The sequence below is a fragment of the Cebidichthys violaceus genome, unplaced genomic scaffold (assembly GCF_023349555.1).
Source record: "Cebidichthys violaceus isolate CVI_PGR_0920_01 unplaced genomic scaffold, fCebVio1.0.p SCAF_22, whole genome shotgun sequence".
Taxonomy (NCBI): Eukaryota; Metazoa; Chordata; class Actinopteri; order Perciformes; family Stichaeidae; genus Cebidichthys; species Cebidichthys violaceus.
In genome coordinates this window covers 759,779-774,329 of record NW_027176395.1, presented here as the reverse complement: position 1 = coordinate 774,329, position 14,551 = coordinate 759,779, and the positions used below count along the sequence as shown (strand labels likewise).

Sequence of the window (14,551 nt, the reverse complement as noted above, 5' to 3'; positions counted from 1 at the left end):
ACGGTATATTTCACAGCAGGGACATAAGAAGTGCATTTACATAAGTAGGGGATTCCGTTGCCGGTGTTAACTCTTAATATGCTATCTGTGTTGCTAATTTTACATTTCAATAACTTTAAACATAAAGCCTATTATACGATTCTGCTTCACGTTTCTAAAAATGTCTCCACTTTTGCTATTATTGTTTAAATGAAACATGTAGTCACCGCGCCACCCCCTCCCGGCCCGAGTTGGTCTCGTCCGTGACTCGACAGCATTAAACGCACATGTTGGGTGTGTTGTGTTGAGGATTGCAGCGATATTACAGCATTTAGCGAACCTCCGCGCGCTGTCACGTCACCGGTCACACTTTAATCACAACAGCGACAAAAAGGGACAAGTGTCTCAGTCAATGAGAAACACTGTCACGAGCAGAGTAACGGCGGAAAACACTCGAGGTGTGGAGGGGTGACACGCGTGGTAGCAGACGGTTACCGTTCACCGGACTGAAGGTACGTTAACACCGACACACGTTATGTGTGTTTGTAACTTCCCCGCGAGGCTGCTGTGATTATTTAAACACTCATTACATCATCTGCCTGTCTGTCAAAGTGTCTGCTCGAGTCCGTTTCGCGGGCTAGCCCCGTTAGCTTCCAGTCGTCAGCTGTCAACGTGTGTTCACGGCTCGTTTTTAACCGTTACCGGTTAAATGACAATTAATATAAATCACGACCGATGCAAGGTGTTCACACGTGACACACTTCGCGGCTGTGGTTGGTAACTTTAGCCCGCAGAGGACTCGCAGTTCAGCTAAAAGAGAAAAACGCTGAGCTAGCCGTACCGGTGTGCAGTGCCACGTAGCTAAAGCCGGCTAATGAGAGCAGACGAGCCGGTGAAGTTCTGCAGAATCACTGCGAACGATTCGTGAGATGAACCGGAGCAACGACTGTGGTACTTTAAAGAAGTAGCAATACCACACTCTAGAAGTACTCGGTCACAAGTAAAAGACATGCATTTTATATTCTACTTTAGTTTAAATGTACTAGCATCACAATATACTGAAAGTACCAGTAAAAGTAGCGATAATACACTGTAGAAGTACTATGATGCAAGTAAAAGTCATGCATTATGAATTCTACTTCAGTATAAAAGTACTAGCGTCACAATATACTTAAAAGTACCAGTAAAATTAGCAACAATACACTGTATAAATACTATGTTGCAAGTACAAGACATGTATTTTGAAGTTTACTTTCACAATATACTTCATGTAGTAAAAGTAGCAATAATACACTGTAGAAGTACTTTTTACTCCAATATATTTGTCTGCCGGCTTTAGTTACTTTCTGTCCAGATAAAACCTGGATTCATATCATCATATCCAGATGTGTTGTTTCCTTCTTCTTCTTCTTCTTCTTCTTCTTCTTCTTCTTCAGATAAATAAAGTCTTTTAGATCATCTTTAGTACTTTAATACTTCTACTTCAGTAAGGTTTACTTTGTAGAGAAGTATTTTCACAGCGTTGTATTAGTACTTAACTTGCATAAAACTTTATGTAAGTAACTACAGCTGTCAGATCAATGAAACTATGAAGTACAATATTTGAAGTTTAAAGCCTCATGAAATGGAAATACTCAAATAAAGTACGGATACTTCACTTTTAATACATATTCTGAGGTACATTCAACCTCTGGAACAGATAGAAATCCATAAAATATCTACAAAATAAATAAATCTGAGGATTTAAAGTTCTCTTTTCCCATCAGGCTTTGAGGCTTTGAGGCTTTGAGTCTTTGAGGCTCGCCCGAGTGACACCATGAGCTCCAAGGTGTGCAAGAACTGCGGCAGCTCGGACATCGACGTGGACCAGGCCCGCGGAGATGCCGTCTGCATGACCTGCGGCTCCGTGCTGGAGGACAACATCATCGTGTCCGAGGTGGAGTTCGTGGAAACGGGAGGCGGAGGGTCGTCGGCCGTCGGACAGTTCGTCTCCGCTGACGGTGAGAGACACACGAACAAATGTCTCGTACTGTTTCCTATCAGTTACTCAGGAACTGAACTCAAGTACACTCTGTACTTCACTTCTGTCCGACAGCTTTACTTACTTTAAAAAGGAACATTTCACATAAAAAAACACAAAGAACTTTTAAAATACGCTGCTAATCTATAAGTCAATTAATCAATTAGTTAATTAGTGAATCGTCACTCCAGACTTGGTGGTTTCAGCTTCTCAGAAGTGACGATTTGTTGCTTTTTCCTCGTCTTAAATGACGTTAAACTGATGAACGTTGAGGTTTGAACTGTTGGTCAGAAGGAACAGAGTTTAACAACAAGCTGAAGATGACCTGATCAGCTGAACCCTTCTACCTTTATTGAGTTATGGATTATCTGTTATAGATATATGTTACTGGTGTTTGTTCCTCTGCGGGGGTTGATTGCGTTCGACGGACTTTCTTCCTAAAGGAATACTTCAGTAACGTCAGTTATTAATTCTAAATAAATGATGTAACTGTTTATCTTGATGGCCGTCATCAAACCCCTGAATGTAACTTCAGCGATGGTTTGATGTGAAGCGTCCTGAGAGGAAACACACGAGGTAAAGATGAGACGCACGCTTTATTCAAGCTTCATGAATCCTTTGTTTTGTTTTTGGGGAAGAAGTACTACCAGTACGACAATGTGAAAGTACTCCCATTACAAGTACAAACCACAGAAATATTATCAGCTAAATGTACTTAAAGCGACAATCTCAACTCGAGGTCCACTTACTAATTTGTTTGGCGAGCTTTCAACCTGATCACATGGTTTTCGTCGTGTGGAGTTTTTCTCCGTTGTGACTTTTTAGGACTTTTTGTTCTTGTTTTGTAAAAGTTTAAACATCCAATGACAACAGAGCGAAGCCCAATTAGCTGATGAAGACCATGTGACTGATGTGAATCATTCTGATATTTGAGTTAATGCAACGTAGAATCATTGTGAATGATAAATATAACTTCCTGTCTGTTCTAAACTCGTCCTGTTGAATTGGACTTTCAGTTAAGTGTTTTTATATTCTCAGAAAAAGATAAAACTGCAAAAACAAATAATATCACTGCTTTCCTTAATTGAGTCCGCCTCAAAGCGATGAAGTCCTGCAGCTCTGAACTGATTCTAACCCTAAAAAACAAGTTTCTACTTGTGTTTGATGTTGAGGCTTTTATCTTAACGTGTGTGTGTGTGTGTGTGTGTGTGTGTGTGTGTGTGTGTGTGTGTGTGTGTGTGTGTGTGTGTGTGTGTGTGTGTGTGGCTGCTTATCAGTGTGTAACATTTACCTCCAGATTATCGTTCACCTTCAGCCTGCAGGACGTCTCTCTCCTGCTGAGTCTGTGTTGTAGTTCTCTCTGTCGTCCACTAGAGGGTGCTGTCTGACAACACCACAATGCTGAGGTCTTTAATGGCAGTCGATAGAATATTATTTGGGTATTATTGTGGACTCAAACAACTGTTTGTTTTAGTTTTAATACATTTTATAGACGAATGATGATTCATGGAAGAAAAGAAAACAGATTATTAACTTTTGTTTGAATGTGTTCCAGTAAGAAGCACTTTATTGTCCGGATCTGCTTTTAAATATTGTCGTCATTAGTTATTGTCATTATCAATTTGACCTGCATCTGTAAAACAAAAAAATATGAAAAAGAGTCCGAGGTTACGTCTGCAAAATGCAAATTTTATTTTTAATACAGAATTTCTGCTGAATGGATAGAAATGTTTAGATATCTAGACTGGCCCAAACCAAGTTATTCCGGTCCAGTCCAGAAGAATCAGATCAGAGTTTTTGAAGTTCTGATGAGAGTCTGTCCGTCTCTTTGTCTCTTTGTCTCCAGCTGGAGGGATCAACCCGTCTTTTGGGGACAACCACTTCTCAGGTGTGGGGAGGGAGTCCAGAGCTCAGACGCTGCAGAGAGGTGAGTGACCAGCAGAGGGCGCAGCACGTCTTCATATCACATATATTCATACTGCTATAATGATACAATTTTTATATATATATATGTATTATCCACTTTAAAACGGGTCGTCACAGTCTGAATATTACATTTTGTTTTCCCCACGTTTGAGCTAAGTTGAGCCTCGTACAGATCTCTCTTTTAAGACGTTGACAGCTGGACAATGAGACGACGCTCTTAACGAGACATTTAAGTGAATAAATGAGGAGACTTACTACTTTACTTACTCCTCTCTTTATCTCTTTATTTTGTATTTTTCTGTGTCTGCGTTAATAAGCCAGTGTGAGCTGCTGACATCGTCCATAAATGTTCCTCGTTCTTCTTGGGGTGGGTGTGTGTGTGTGTGTGTGTGTGTGTGTGTGTGTGTGTGTGTGTGTGTGTGTGGACTTTATATCTCAGCAGCTGTTGTTGTTTGTGTAGAAACACAAACAACAACAACTCTGTAGAAAGAGAGAAAGACGCTCGTCCTGAGTTTCTGAAGACGCCGAGTCACAGAGCTGTCAGACTGCAGCAGACGCTGAGTAATGAGAGAGAGTGTGTGTGTGTGTGTGTGTGTGTGTGTGTGTGTGTGTGTGTGTGTGTGTGTGTGTGTGTGTGTGTGTGTGTGTGTGTGTGTGTGTGTGTGTGTGTGTGTGTGTGTGTGTGTGTGTGTGTGTGTGTGTGTGTGTGTGTGTGTGAGAGTGAGTGAGTGAGGATAGGGGATTGGTTGACTCACTGTGTGTGAAAGATAGGGAGATGGGGATTGGGAAATACTTTGTCATATAGTGTGTGTGTCTTTGTGTGTCTTTCATGCTGTTTGCAGAATGTGACGGTGATTTTATTCAAACATACAATCAGATAAATGTTCACTACTGCAGCCTTCTTGCTGAGAATTGAGATGAGAATTCTTCTCATGTACGTCTGTATGGTGATATGGGAGGCTGGAGACACTGTGTGTGTGTGTGTGTGTGTGTGTGTGTGTGTGTGTGTGTGTGTGTGTGTGTGTGTGTGTGTGTGTGTGTGTGTGTGCCAGTGGGAATAGCCTTGTCATGCTGTTTCTCTGTGTGGGTAGATTTATTACGGTGTGTGTGAGTCTGCAGGCGTCTCAAAGGGAGGAACAGCTCTTCTTCTTCTTTCTTTCTTTCTTTCTGTCCTCCATAAACTTTCCCCAGCGGCCGTCTGCACCTCCTCCTCCTCCTCCGTCTCACCGCCGACTGATTCATATCAGGGAGCACCGACCCCACCTCTTCCTGTGTTTGTGTTGGACAATAACGTATCACCAGTCCCTCATGTATCGGTGCACACAGTGTTTTGGACGCCATGACTGGAATTTTAAGTGTAGCTTAAGATTTACACTTTGTCTGCATCACAAAGTGGAGCTGCAGTAACAGCAGAGTGTCAGATTCCCATAAATCTAGACGTAGAGCTGGAAGGTGTTTTTGAATATACTGCTAGATGAAGGAAAGATGGCCTCTGTGACTCTCGTCATTTTAATGTTAGCAGTGACTCTGTGACGTCAGAAGAGTTGCTCTTAATGCACCTGTTGTCTAATCCAGGTGTGCGGTGAATGAATATCTACCTGTGTGGACGCTTCCTACTGATCAGCTGTGACCCAAACATAGAAGTCAGGGGAGCGGTGAACCTGTTCATGGAGCCAGTTATCGCTTGCTGTCGGCTCAGCTGTCGCCATGTTGAGAGCCGCGCGGAAACAATCCCTCGCTCCTAGATTTAGCACCTTTTTTTTTTTTTTTTAAATTGGAAATGGAATTGTAGTTTTGTGAACATCTGCATTTCTGTGGCAACTGGGCACTTTTCATCGTGTGTGTGTGTGTGTGTGTGTGTGTGTGTGTGTGTGTGTGTGTGTGTGTGTGTGTGTGTGTGTGTGTGTGTGTGTGTGTGTGTGTGTGTGATGAACCCCTCGTGTCTTGACATGTTCAGAGCCTCGTTGGCGTCCGCTGATGTTCACATACTCGTGTGATGACGTCTGTGTGTTCTGGTCTCTGCATCAAGAACAGGTTCATGTTGGCATTGGACCACATTTCTGTCACATTAGATGTTTTCGTGAAACTTACTGAGTGTTTTCATGCACCCAGAGGATGAACCTCAAACCCTTTTTGAACGTCTCTCTGCTCGTTCTTCCTCTCTTCTACAGTGTGAATGCATTTGTCTATGGCGTTTCTGTGAACCGACCCGCTCTCTGTCATGTGTCTCTGCAGCGAGACTGAACATCAACACTCTGGGTCACCAGCTGCAGATGAACAAGCACTGTCTGGACACGGCCTTGAACTTCTACAAGATGGCGCTCATGAAGCACCTGACCAGCGGACGCAAGAACTCCCACGTGGTCGCCGCCTGCCTCTACCTGGTCTGCCGCACCGAGGGAACGCCGCGTATCCTTCCTGATCGTAGACTCGATGACCTAGAAAGCACATTCAACCTTATTGTGTGTGTGTGTGTGTGTGTGTGTGTGTGTGTGTGTGTGTGTGTGTGTGTGTGTGTGTGTGTGTGTGTGTGAGAACGTGCGTCATAATAATCAGCAGCGGGACGAGTATCTATTTAGCGCTGCACTCTTATTTTTCTGGTTGATAAGAGTTGAAAAAAGCTGCACTCGTCACTTTTTACCCAGCCGTCCAATCACAAGGCCCGAGGGGCGGGACAATCACACGTGTACAAAGCGCTGAACAACAACATCGGAGGAGAAATGGATACTCGTAGATCAGCGGGTCCGTCCTCTGTCGTTACGCGTGTCGTCATTTTTCACTCCTGCGGACATTTCGTATCCTGTCAATCATGTATCCATGTGCAATAAAGACGAAAAATCCCCTCAAACAAACAAACGATGGAGTCCTCGGTCTAATTAGATACCGTATTTAAAAACTCACCTCTGAAAGCTCATCAAGGAGAAGTGTTTCCTGCATGCACCAGGAGACGCTTTTAACAGCTGAGGACACGTTTCACATCCTGAAGTTTGTTGAAGCGATGGAGGGCGGCACATCAGAGAGGGCAGGTTACTCTGGATGTGAGCCAGAGGAGGCCTCCTTTTCTCTCTCCATGTTTCACAATCTGCTAACGGCAGCTTGGTGAAGTCGAGAGCGTTGCTTCATCCTTTATGTCATAAGCAGGGCGGCTCTTTTGTGTCGGTTTACTCCTGACTCACTTCGCCTCAGAGGAGGAGGAGGAGGAGGAGGAGGAGGAGGAGGAGGAGGAGGAGGAGGAGGAGGAGGAGGAGGAGGAGGGTTGTTGTGTAACGGCAGCGCGGGGCGACCGGGATGGGTTTACCTAATGAAAGCAGGGCGCAGAGGGTGTAATGCCTTCCTGCTGCATTGGTGTGTGTGTGTGTGTGTGTGTGTGTGTGTGTGTGTGTGTGTGTGTGTGTGTGTGTGTGTGTGTGTGTGTGTGTGTGTGTGTGTGTGTGTGTGTGTGTGTGTGTGTGTGTGTGTGTGTGTGTGTGTGTTGCCGGGATAAAAATAGCTCTGCTCACTTCCTTTTCCACGGCTGAGTGAGTCTGTAATGTTTTCGCAGAGTGTAAAAGGAAACATCCGTTTAAATGTGGAGTTTAATTTAAGGAGGACCGGCCGGACTGTCAGGGTGTCATCTCCCCGATCAGGCTGCATCCTAACGTCTTTGCTTCCTTCTTCCCTTCTTCCCTTTCCTTCCTGCTTTTTCATCTCTTTATTTGCCCATTCGTCTTTTCTTCTGAGGAGGAAATTATCTCTTCTTCTTCTTCTTCTTCTTCTTCTTCTTCTTCTTCTTCTTCGTTGTCGTTCTTCTTCTTCATGGTGTTATATTTACCTTTGGGTCTTTTTATAATTGGACAGACGGCGTTTAATTCAGGACTGTTTTTATATTGTGATTCTGGACGGTGGTGAAAAAAGTTTCAACAAAACAAACGCAGTTAATGTTGAATAGAAGCACGCTTTGTCACACAAACTCAAACAAAGATTGTGTGGTTCAGCATGAGTAAGAAAGTCCAGTTTATCCATGTAGTCCAGGAGACGCTGGGGTCAACATTTAGACGTTCGTCAGAGACGCAGATCCAAGCGCAGCATGAGAGCTGCTTCGGTTGTGACATCCGTCTCTCTGGGTATTTAAATAAGTGAGCAGCAAATGAAGGTGTAGACGTTGGTCCCCCCCCTCAGTGGACCCAGATGTGTTGAAGGACCCGCCGTCGTTAGTTTTCCTGATTAAGGGAGTCGGCCTGTAATCTCCAGACGGCGTGCGCCGGGATTATCTTTTCCATTTCATCAGCACCATCGCCGCCGCCGCCGCTAATTCCATTGTGAGGCCCTTTTCATTTTATTTCAGAGGAGCCCCGCTAATCCGCGCTCGCAGCCCGGAGACAGGTGCACCCGTCCGAGCGTGGGGGGGGTTGGTCATTGTGAGGGGGGGGGGGCAGGCGTGTGAATGTGAGAGCCGTCTGGTCAGAGGTGAAGCTCCAGCGTCTCGTTAGCTTTTCTCTCACAGCTGCTTTTATTTCAGCGTCGACGTCAAACCGCTATATCATTAATAGTCTGAGCCTGTGTGAGGGTGGGGGGGGGGGGAAATGCATGCACACACACACACACACACACACACACACACACACACACACACACACACACACACACACACACACACACACTGTAGATGAATGTGTGGAAAAACAAATCTGACGCATTCAAATTTGTGAATGTGTCATGACGTTTTGCAGCTGTAGAGATATCGTGTGTGTGTGTGTGTGTGTGTGTGTGTGTGTGTGTGTGTGTGTGTGTGTGTGTGTGTGTGTGTGTGTGTGTGTGGAGAACGTGTTTGTCACAGATGTAGTTTGCTCGTGTGAGTTTTATTTTTAATCGGTTGAATTTCTGACTCAAATGTTTGTCAGACGCGATGTGTTCAAGGACCGTCGGATAATGTTTGGCGAGCGTTTAAAGAAAACGGACAGAACAATTAACGATGGTTATTTGTTCTTCTTTGCATGAAGTTTTCAGTTTATTTGGAAGCATGTGAGAATTCCCACAGGCCTTGAAAGCAGCTGCTCTCATTCATCCATCAGGTTTATTGATCCGATGGAGTGAAACTGGATTAATGTCTCTTTATCTATTCGTACAGAAGCGATTTGAATCCTTCTAATCCTAAAATCAGTCTTTTAATACAAAGGCTCTGGTTCAGTTCTCACAGGTGAGTAAAGTGCTCTGCAGACTCATTTAAATATACTTAAAGTTTAGTCTTATCTTAGACTGGAGTCTGAAAACTAAATGGACTTCATATGTTCTCTCTCTCTCTCTTCTGTCCCAAATGTGCAAAAAAGCTGATTCTTGTGGTTTAGTTTCCTGAACCGGTTTCTGTCAGACATGCTGCTGGACCTCAGTGATATCCTGCAGGTAAGTCTTAGAAACCACAGCGACTCATAAAGCACAGCTAGTGTCTTGATTTATCAGGAAACAGTGAAGAAATGTGATCTTGGTGGTGAACGAATGTCTCGTTTGGTCCGACCCACGGTTCAAAAAACCCCCAAAATATTCCATTTAGTGTCGTGACAGACGAGGAGGAGTCATCACACTTTAGAAATGTTAGTTTAAAAAGTGACTTAAGTGATGAATCGATGATCAAAGAAGCTTCAGAGTCATTTCTGTGTTCAGATCCATCAACACAGCTGTTTTTTTTTAATTGGCTGAGCATTTATTTTGTGTAAACAATGAAAGCTTTGCATTTTAAATAATGAATCTGTTATAAAAACAGTTGCAGACTGATTCATTTTTTGGGAATAATCGACTGTAATTTAAACGCTGCTGAGTTTTACTCATGATTTATTCAACAAAGGTTGTAAAAAGCTAAACTTAAAATAACTTTTCCAGACTTTGAACTCTTTAATTAACTTCTTTTTTTAGTGTGTGGTGAAGCCCACCCTGTTACAGCAGCCGCTTATAAGTACACACTCCCGCCCCACAAGTCCCACAATGCACCTCTGCCGCCTAACCGCTCGGCCCCTGCAGCCGTCTTGCGTCCAGACTTTTGCTCCGTGTGATTTAAACCGAGTCGTGTGTTTGTCTTTAAATTTAGAAAGCCGTCTCCGTCCTCCTCCGGCATATTTAATGGCAGCCGATTCACGGTGAGTCAGGGGTGTGGCGGCACATTTCTCACTCACAGCTGGTCGGGGGGGGGGGTATTTTTATACACCCAGCTGTCTGCCCCCCCGTATTCGTCCACACCCCGGCATGAGGAGGCTGGGAGTGGATTTGGAGTGGATTTGGGGTGGGTGGGGCTGCCGTGGATCCACCACCAATCACTTGTTGTTATGGATCCACACCCCGGGGCTGCTTTGCATTGTTTGGATGAATGGAGAGCTTTCTGCAACGCTGATGACGTAGATGATGAGCATATTGGTCAGGGGGGGGAATCAATGCTGGAGGAGGATATCAGCTGTTTGTCATGCTGCTAATGTGATGAGCTTTTATTCACATGCTCTGAATGCGCACACACACACACACACACACACACACACACACACACACACACACACACACACACACACACACACACACACACACACACACACACACACACGATGCATATCTCTGCACACATGCAGGTTTATTTTGAGCAACAGGTGCATGCAGATGATGAACTGCACATTCAGACTCTGTTTCAGTCCGGGGGGGGGGGGGGGGGGGGGGGGGGTGTGGTGTCTCCTCAGGCCACTGAGAGCCTTTGATGTGAATAAGATGTAGAATTTAAACTCTCCTCCAAAATAAAAGCCCTCGCTTCTTCATTTTAACATTCGATAACCGTCCTAATGTTGTCACATTGTGTTGAGATGATCTCATTTTGGATCCGGTTCCAGGCGGGTAGAACCCTGTGATTTTGTGAAGTTTAGACTTTAATCTCAAAGCACATTGTTTTTGTTCATTTGAGGGAAAAGATGCTCATTGATTTTTACAGAGGAGAATCTGTAGGCGAGGCCATTTTAAAGATGGCTGCATATAAAGCTCCACATGAAAGACGTGAAACTGAAAGTTTATTGTTTTTCCCCATGAAGTGCTTCATCGAGGATGTCTTCCTTGTCGTGTGCTGGACAGATTGTAAAAACCCTCTGAGGCAAATATTTGTGATTTTTATATTGGGCTATAAAAACTGAAAAGTTCCACTTAAAAGAAAACCAGAAACGGACTCCAAACAAACTGCTAATTCACCAGTTGATGCAATTTTTGCTGCGTTCAGTAACAGAACATGTCTCTAATGATCCTTAATCCTGTTTTCAGAACGTTCCACGCTGAGAGAAATAATCAAGTTTTAAGATGAGCGAGCAGAAACTTAACTAACTGAAGGTCCCTCTCTTCCACCTGTTGAGACTCGGCCGTGAAGTGTCGAGTGTTTTTTGACCCCTTCGACCCGGAAAGTTTCACTTAAGAGACGGAGGATCGCGCTCCAACTCTGGCTCTCGATTCCACCTGCAGGCAGCTCAAAGTGATTCAATTAAACGTAGACTTTAAAGCTCAGCGTCCCTCACGTCACACCGGTCCTCACGTCACACCGGTCCTCACGTCACACCGGTCCTCACGTCACACCGGTCCTCACGTCACACCGGTCCTCACGTCACACCGGTCCTCACGTCACACCGGTCCTCACGTCACACCGGTCCAGTCACACCGGTCCTCACGTCACACCGGTCCTCACGTCACACCGGTCCTCACGTCACACCGGTCCAGTCACACCGGTCCTCACGTCACACCGGTCCTCACGTCACACCGGTCCTCACGTCACACCGGTCCAGTCACACCGGTCCTCACGTCACACCGGTCCTCACGTCACACCGGTCCAGTCACACCAGTCCAGTCACACCGGTCCTCACGTCACACCGGTCCTCACGTCACACCGGTCCTCACGTCACACCGGTCCTCACGTCACACCGGTCCAGTCACACCGGTCCTCACGTCACACCGGTCCTCACGTCACACCGGTCCAGTCACACCAGTCCAGTCACACCGGTCCTCACGTCACACCGGTCCAGTCACACCGGTCCTCACGTCACACCGGTCCTCACGTCACACCGGTCCAGTCACACCGGTCCTCACGTCACACCGGTCCTCACGTCACACCGGTCCAGTCACACCGGTCCTCACGTTACACCGGTCCTCACGTCACACCGGTCCAGTCACACCGGTCCTCACGTCACACCGGTCCTCACGTCACACCGGTCCAGTCACACCGGTCCTCACGTCACACCGGTCCTCACGTCACACCGGTCCTCACGTCACACCGGTCCTCACGTCACACCGGTCCAGTCACACCGGTCCTCACGTCACACCGGTCCTCACGTCACACCGGTCCTCACGTCACACCGGTCCTCATGTCACCGAAGGAAACGGTGTCAAATTCAGCACTTTGTGCACATTTAACCGAACTGAGCCGCGCTGCGAGACATCAGAGCTGTGAATTCGATACTTTACAATGTAAAGTGAGACGTTTTTAGTGATAAATGCATAAATAACCATGCGCAAGATTGTATTAAATCACTCGTGGCGGCTCCTGGGAGAGGTTAGCTTAGCTGCAATAGCATTAGGACGGGAGAGAACCTCTTCATTGAAAGAAGAGCAAAGAACGACACTGACTCGCTTCGGCAAGAGTTTGATTGACAGATGGTTCCTCCAATCACCGGCACACGTATTTTCTTTCCCTTTTTATGATAACGTTGTCGTCTCCAAAGGAAACGCTGAGATCTGGGAACACGATAACATCCTCTTTAACAAGCGTTTTTGCAATAACTTACACCATAAATAGTATTTTTGTAAACTCTGGATGTCCGTCTCTAGCTGCTCAATGCTCCGCTGTGTTCACCAGCTAGTCTCTAGTCGCTGCACAACGGAGTGAATGCAGCTTTTTATTGCTGAGGACAGCTGCTGTGTCTGAACAAGCGGCGTCCAGTTACATCTGTAACGCATAGTGTGTGCGTGTGCGTGTGCGTGTGTGTGTGTGTGTGTGCGTGTGTGTGTGTGCGTACATTTTGTTCAGCATCACTTTGATTCAATTAGATTTTGCGTCTTTCAGACATCCTGCAGTTGGCCTTACAGAGTACACACTGTTTCATGCTGTATGCTTTCAATTTGGACACAGTACTTCCTTATAACGTTTGAACTTTGACTCTTGCTGATATCTATATCTGCTACGCAGAGGATTGTGGGTCAGAAGAGGATGCAGTAGAACATCCTGGTACTACTAGGTCTTTCTCATGCATACTAGGTAGTCTGGTAGTGTGGGTACTGGGATGTTCTGGGCTTGTACACAAAGAACCGTGGTGCTGAATGGCGCCGTAGTGCAGCTTTAAGACTCTGTAAAGGTGCTCATTTGGTTCCTGGTTATCGTCTTTTTATTTTTAGCAGTAATTTTCACCGTTCTGCTTGAAAGCGTCGGCTCTTTATCCACTACTTCCTCCTCCTCCTCCGCCTCCGTTTCTGCCTTTGTGTATGAATTCCTTGCTGGAATCCACTTCCCAGAATAGCAGAGGAGGCATCTGGCCGACTCCAGAGGGGTCCGAGAGCGAGAGTCCATCCGTCTGCTCCGGACCCCCCCCATCCCTAAACCCTCGGAGGTCTGGAGAGTCGGTCTGAAGGAATGGCAGACATCTGACCCGAGTTCACGACCTGATCCTGAACCAGCTTTCACTGCCCTTCTGCTTTTCTGCACCCAAACCTTGATTGCGGGCTGTAATGCTGATCATTAGTGCTGAACTGATGGATGTGAGCCGTGTGGTCTTTGTTATTCATCAGGAGATCCTTTCAGATAGAGGATTTACTGCCAGGCCTTCTGGAGGTGTTGAGGGCAAAACACAATGAAACATCTGTGAGGGGAGGTACCAGTCTGATAACCCCCCCCACCCCCGCCCCCCCGGATGACACACTCTGCCTCCAACATCCTGCAACACACCAGGTCTCCAGGTCCTGAACCAGGACGTTTGAAGTGGAAACGTTCCTCTTCTTCTATCTGCCTCGGAGGGTTTTCTTTAATTTAATTCACAAGTCTGTAATATTTAAATCTGTGCTGCAGAAGTCATCGGTCACATCTGTAGTCTAGATACAAGAAAAGTTTCTGCAGGAGGAGACGGAGTGCAGATATTTAGATCAGATTAATATAAAGAGCTATTTGAGTTTGAGGGGGGGGGGGACATCCCTTCAGATGTCCCACAGCTCGGCTTTAATCAGGCATATTGAGCAGAACATCCTTCACCCTGCAGGTCGGTGATGTAACCAGAACACTTGACCTCGTTTCATATCCTAACACCTTGTGAGGTCCTGACGGCGGCCTGGTGCTCCAGCTGTAGCTCTATAAGTGGCTCTGAATGAGTCTAATGGCTCCTGGAGTCACTTGGGATGTTACGGGATCATGTGAACACCCAAATCCAGTTAGAGGAAAACCTTGTGCTGCCAGTTACATCTGATTTTAAAAACAACCCCTGCTGTCCTCCACAGGTGAACGTCTACATGCTGGGAAGAACCTTCCTGGTGCTGTCCAGAGAGCTGTGCATCAACGCCCCGGCTATAGGTACGCACCCACACTCCTGCTGGATTCACTGGCCTTAAACGTCTGGAAGTCTTTCATGTGGATAAGTTAGAGTTCATAGATACGGCTGCAAC

General features: G+C 45.9%; 1 protein-coding gene across 1 annotated transcript in view; it reads left to right on the top strand.

The window, feature by feature from the left end:
* The first annotated feature begins 274 nt into the window (after positions 1-274).
* LOC137877584 (transcription factor IIIB 90 kDa subunit-like) overlaps positions 275-14,551 on the top strand; it is a 76,882-nt gene continuing 62,605 nt past the window's right edge. Inside the window, exons 1-6 of the mRNA XM_068717564.1 lie at positions 275-491; positions 1,746-1,979; positions 3,846-3,926; positions 6,161-6,334; positions 9,273-9,304; positions 14,387-14,459. Of these exons, the coding sequence (XP_068573665.1) occupies positions 1,796-1,979; positions 3,846-3,926; positions 6,161-6,334; positions 9,273-9,304; positions 14,387-14,459 (544 nt within the window). The 5' untranslated portion in view covers positions 275-491; positions 1,746-1,795. The remainder of the gene's footprint in view (positions 492-1,745; positions 1,980-3,845; positions 3,927-6,160; positions 6,335-9,272; positions 9,305-14,386; positions 14,460-14,551) is intronic.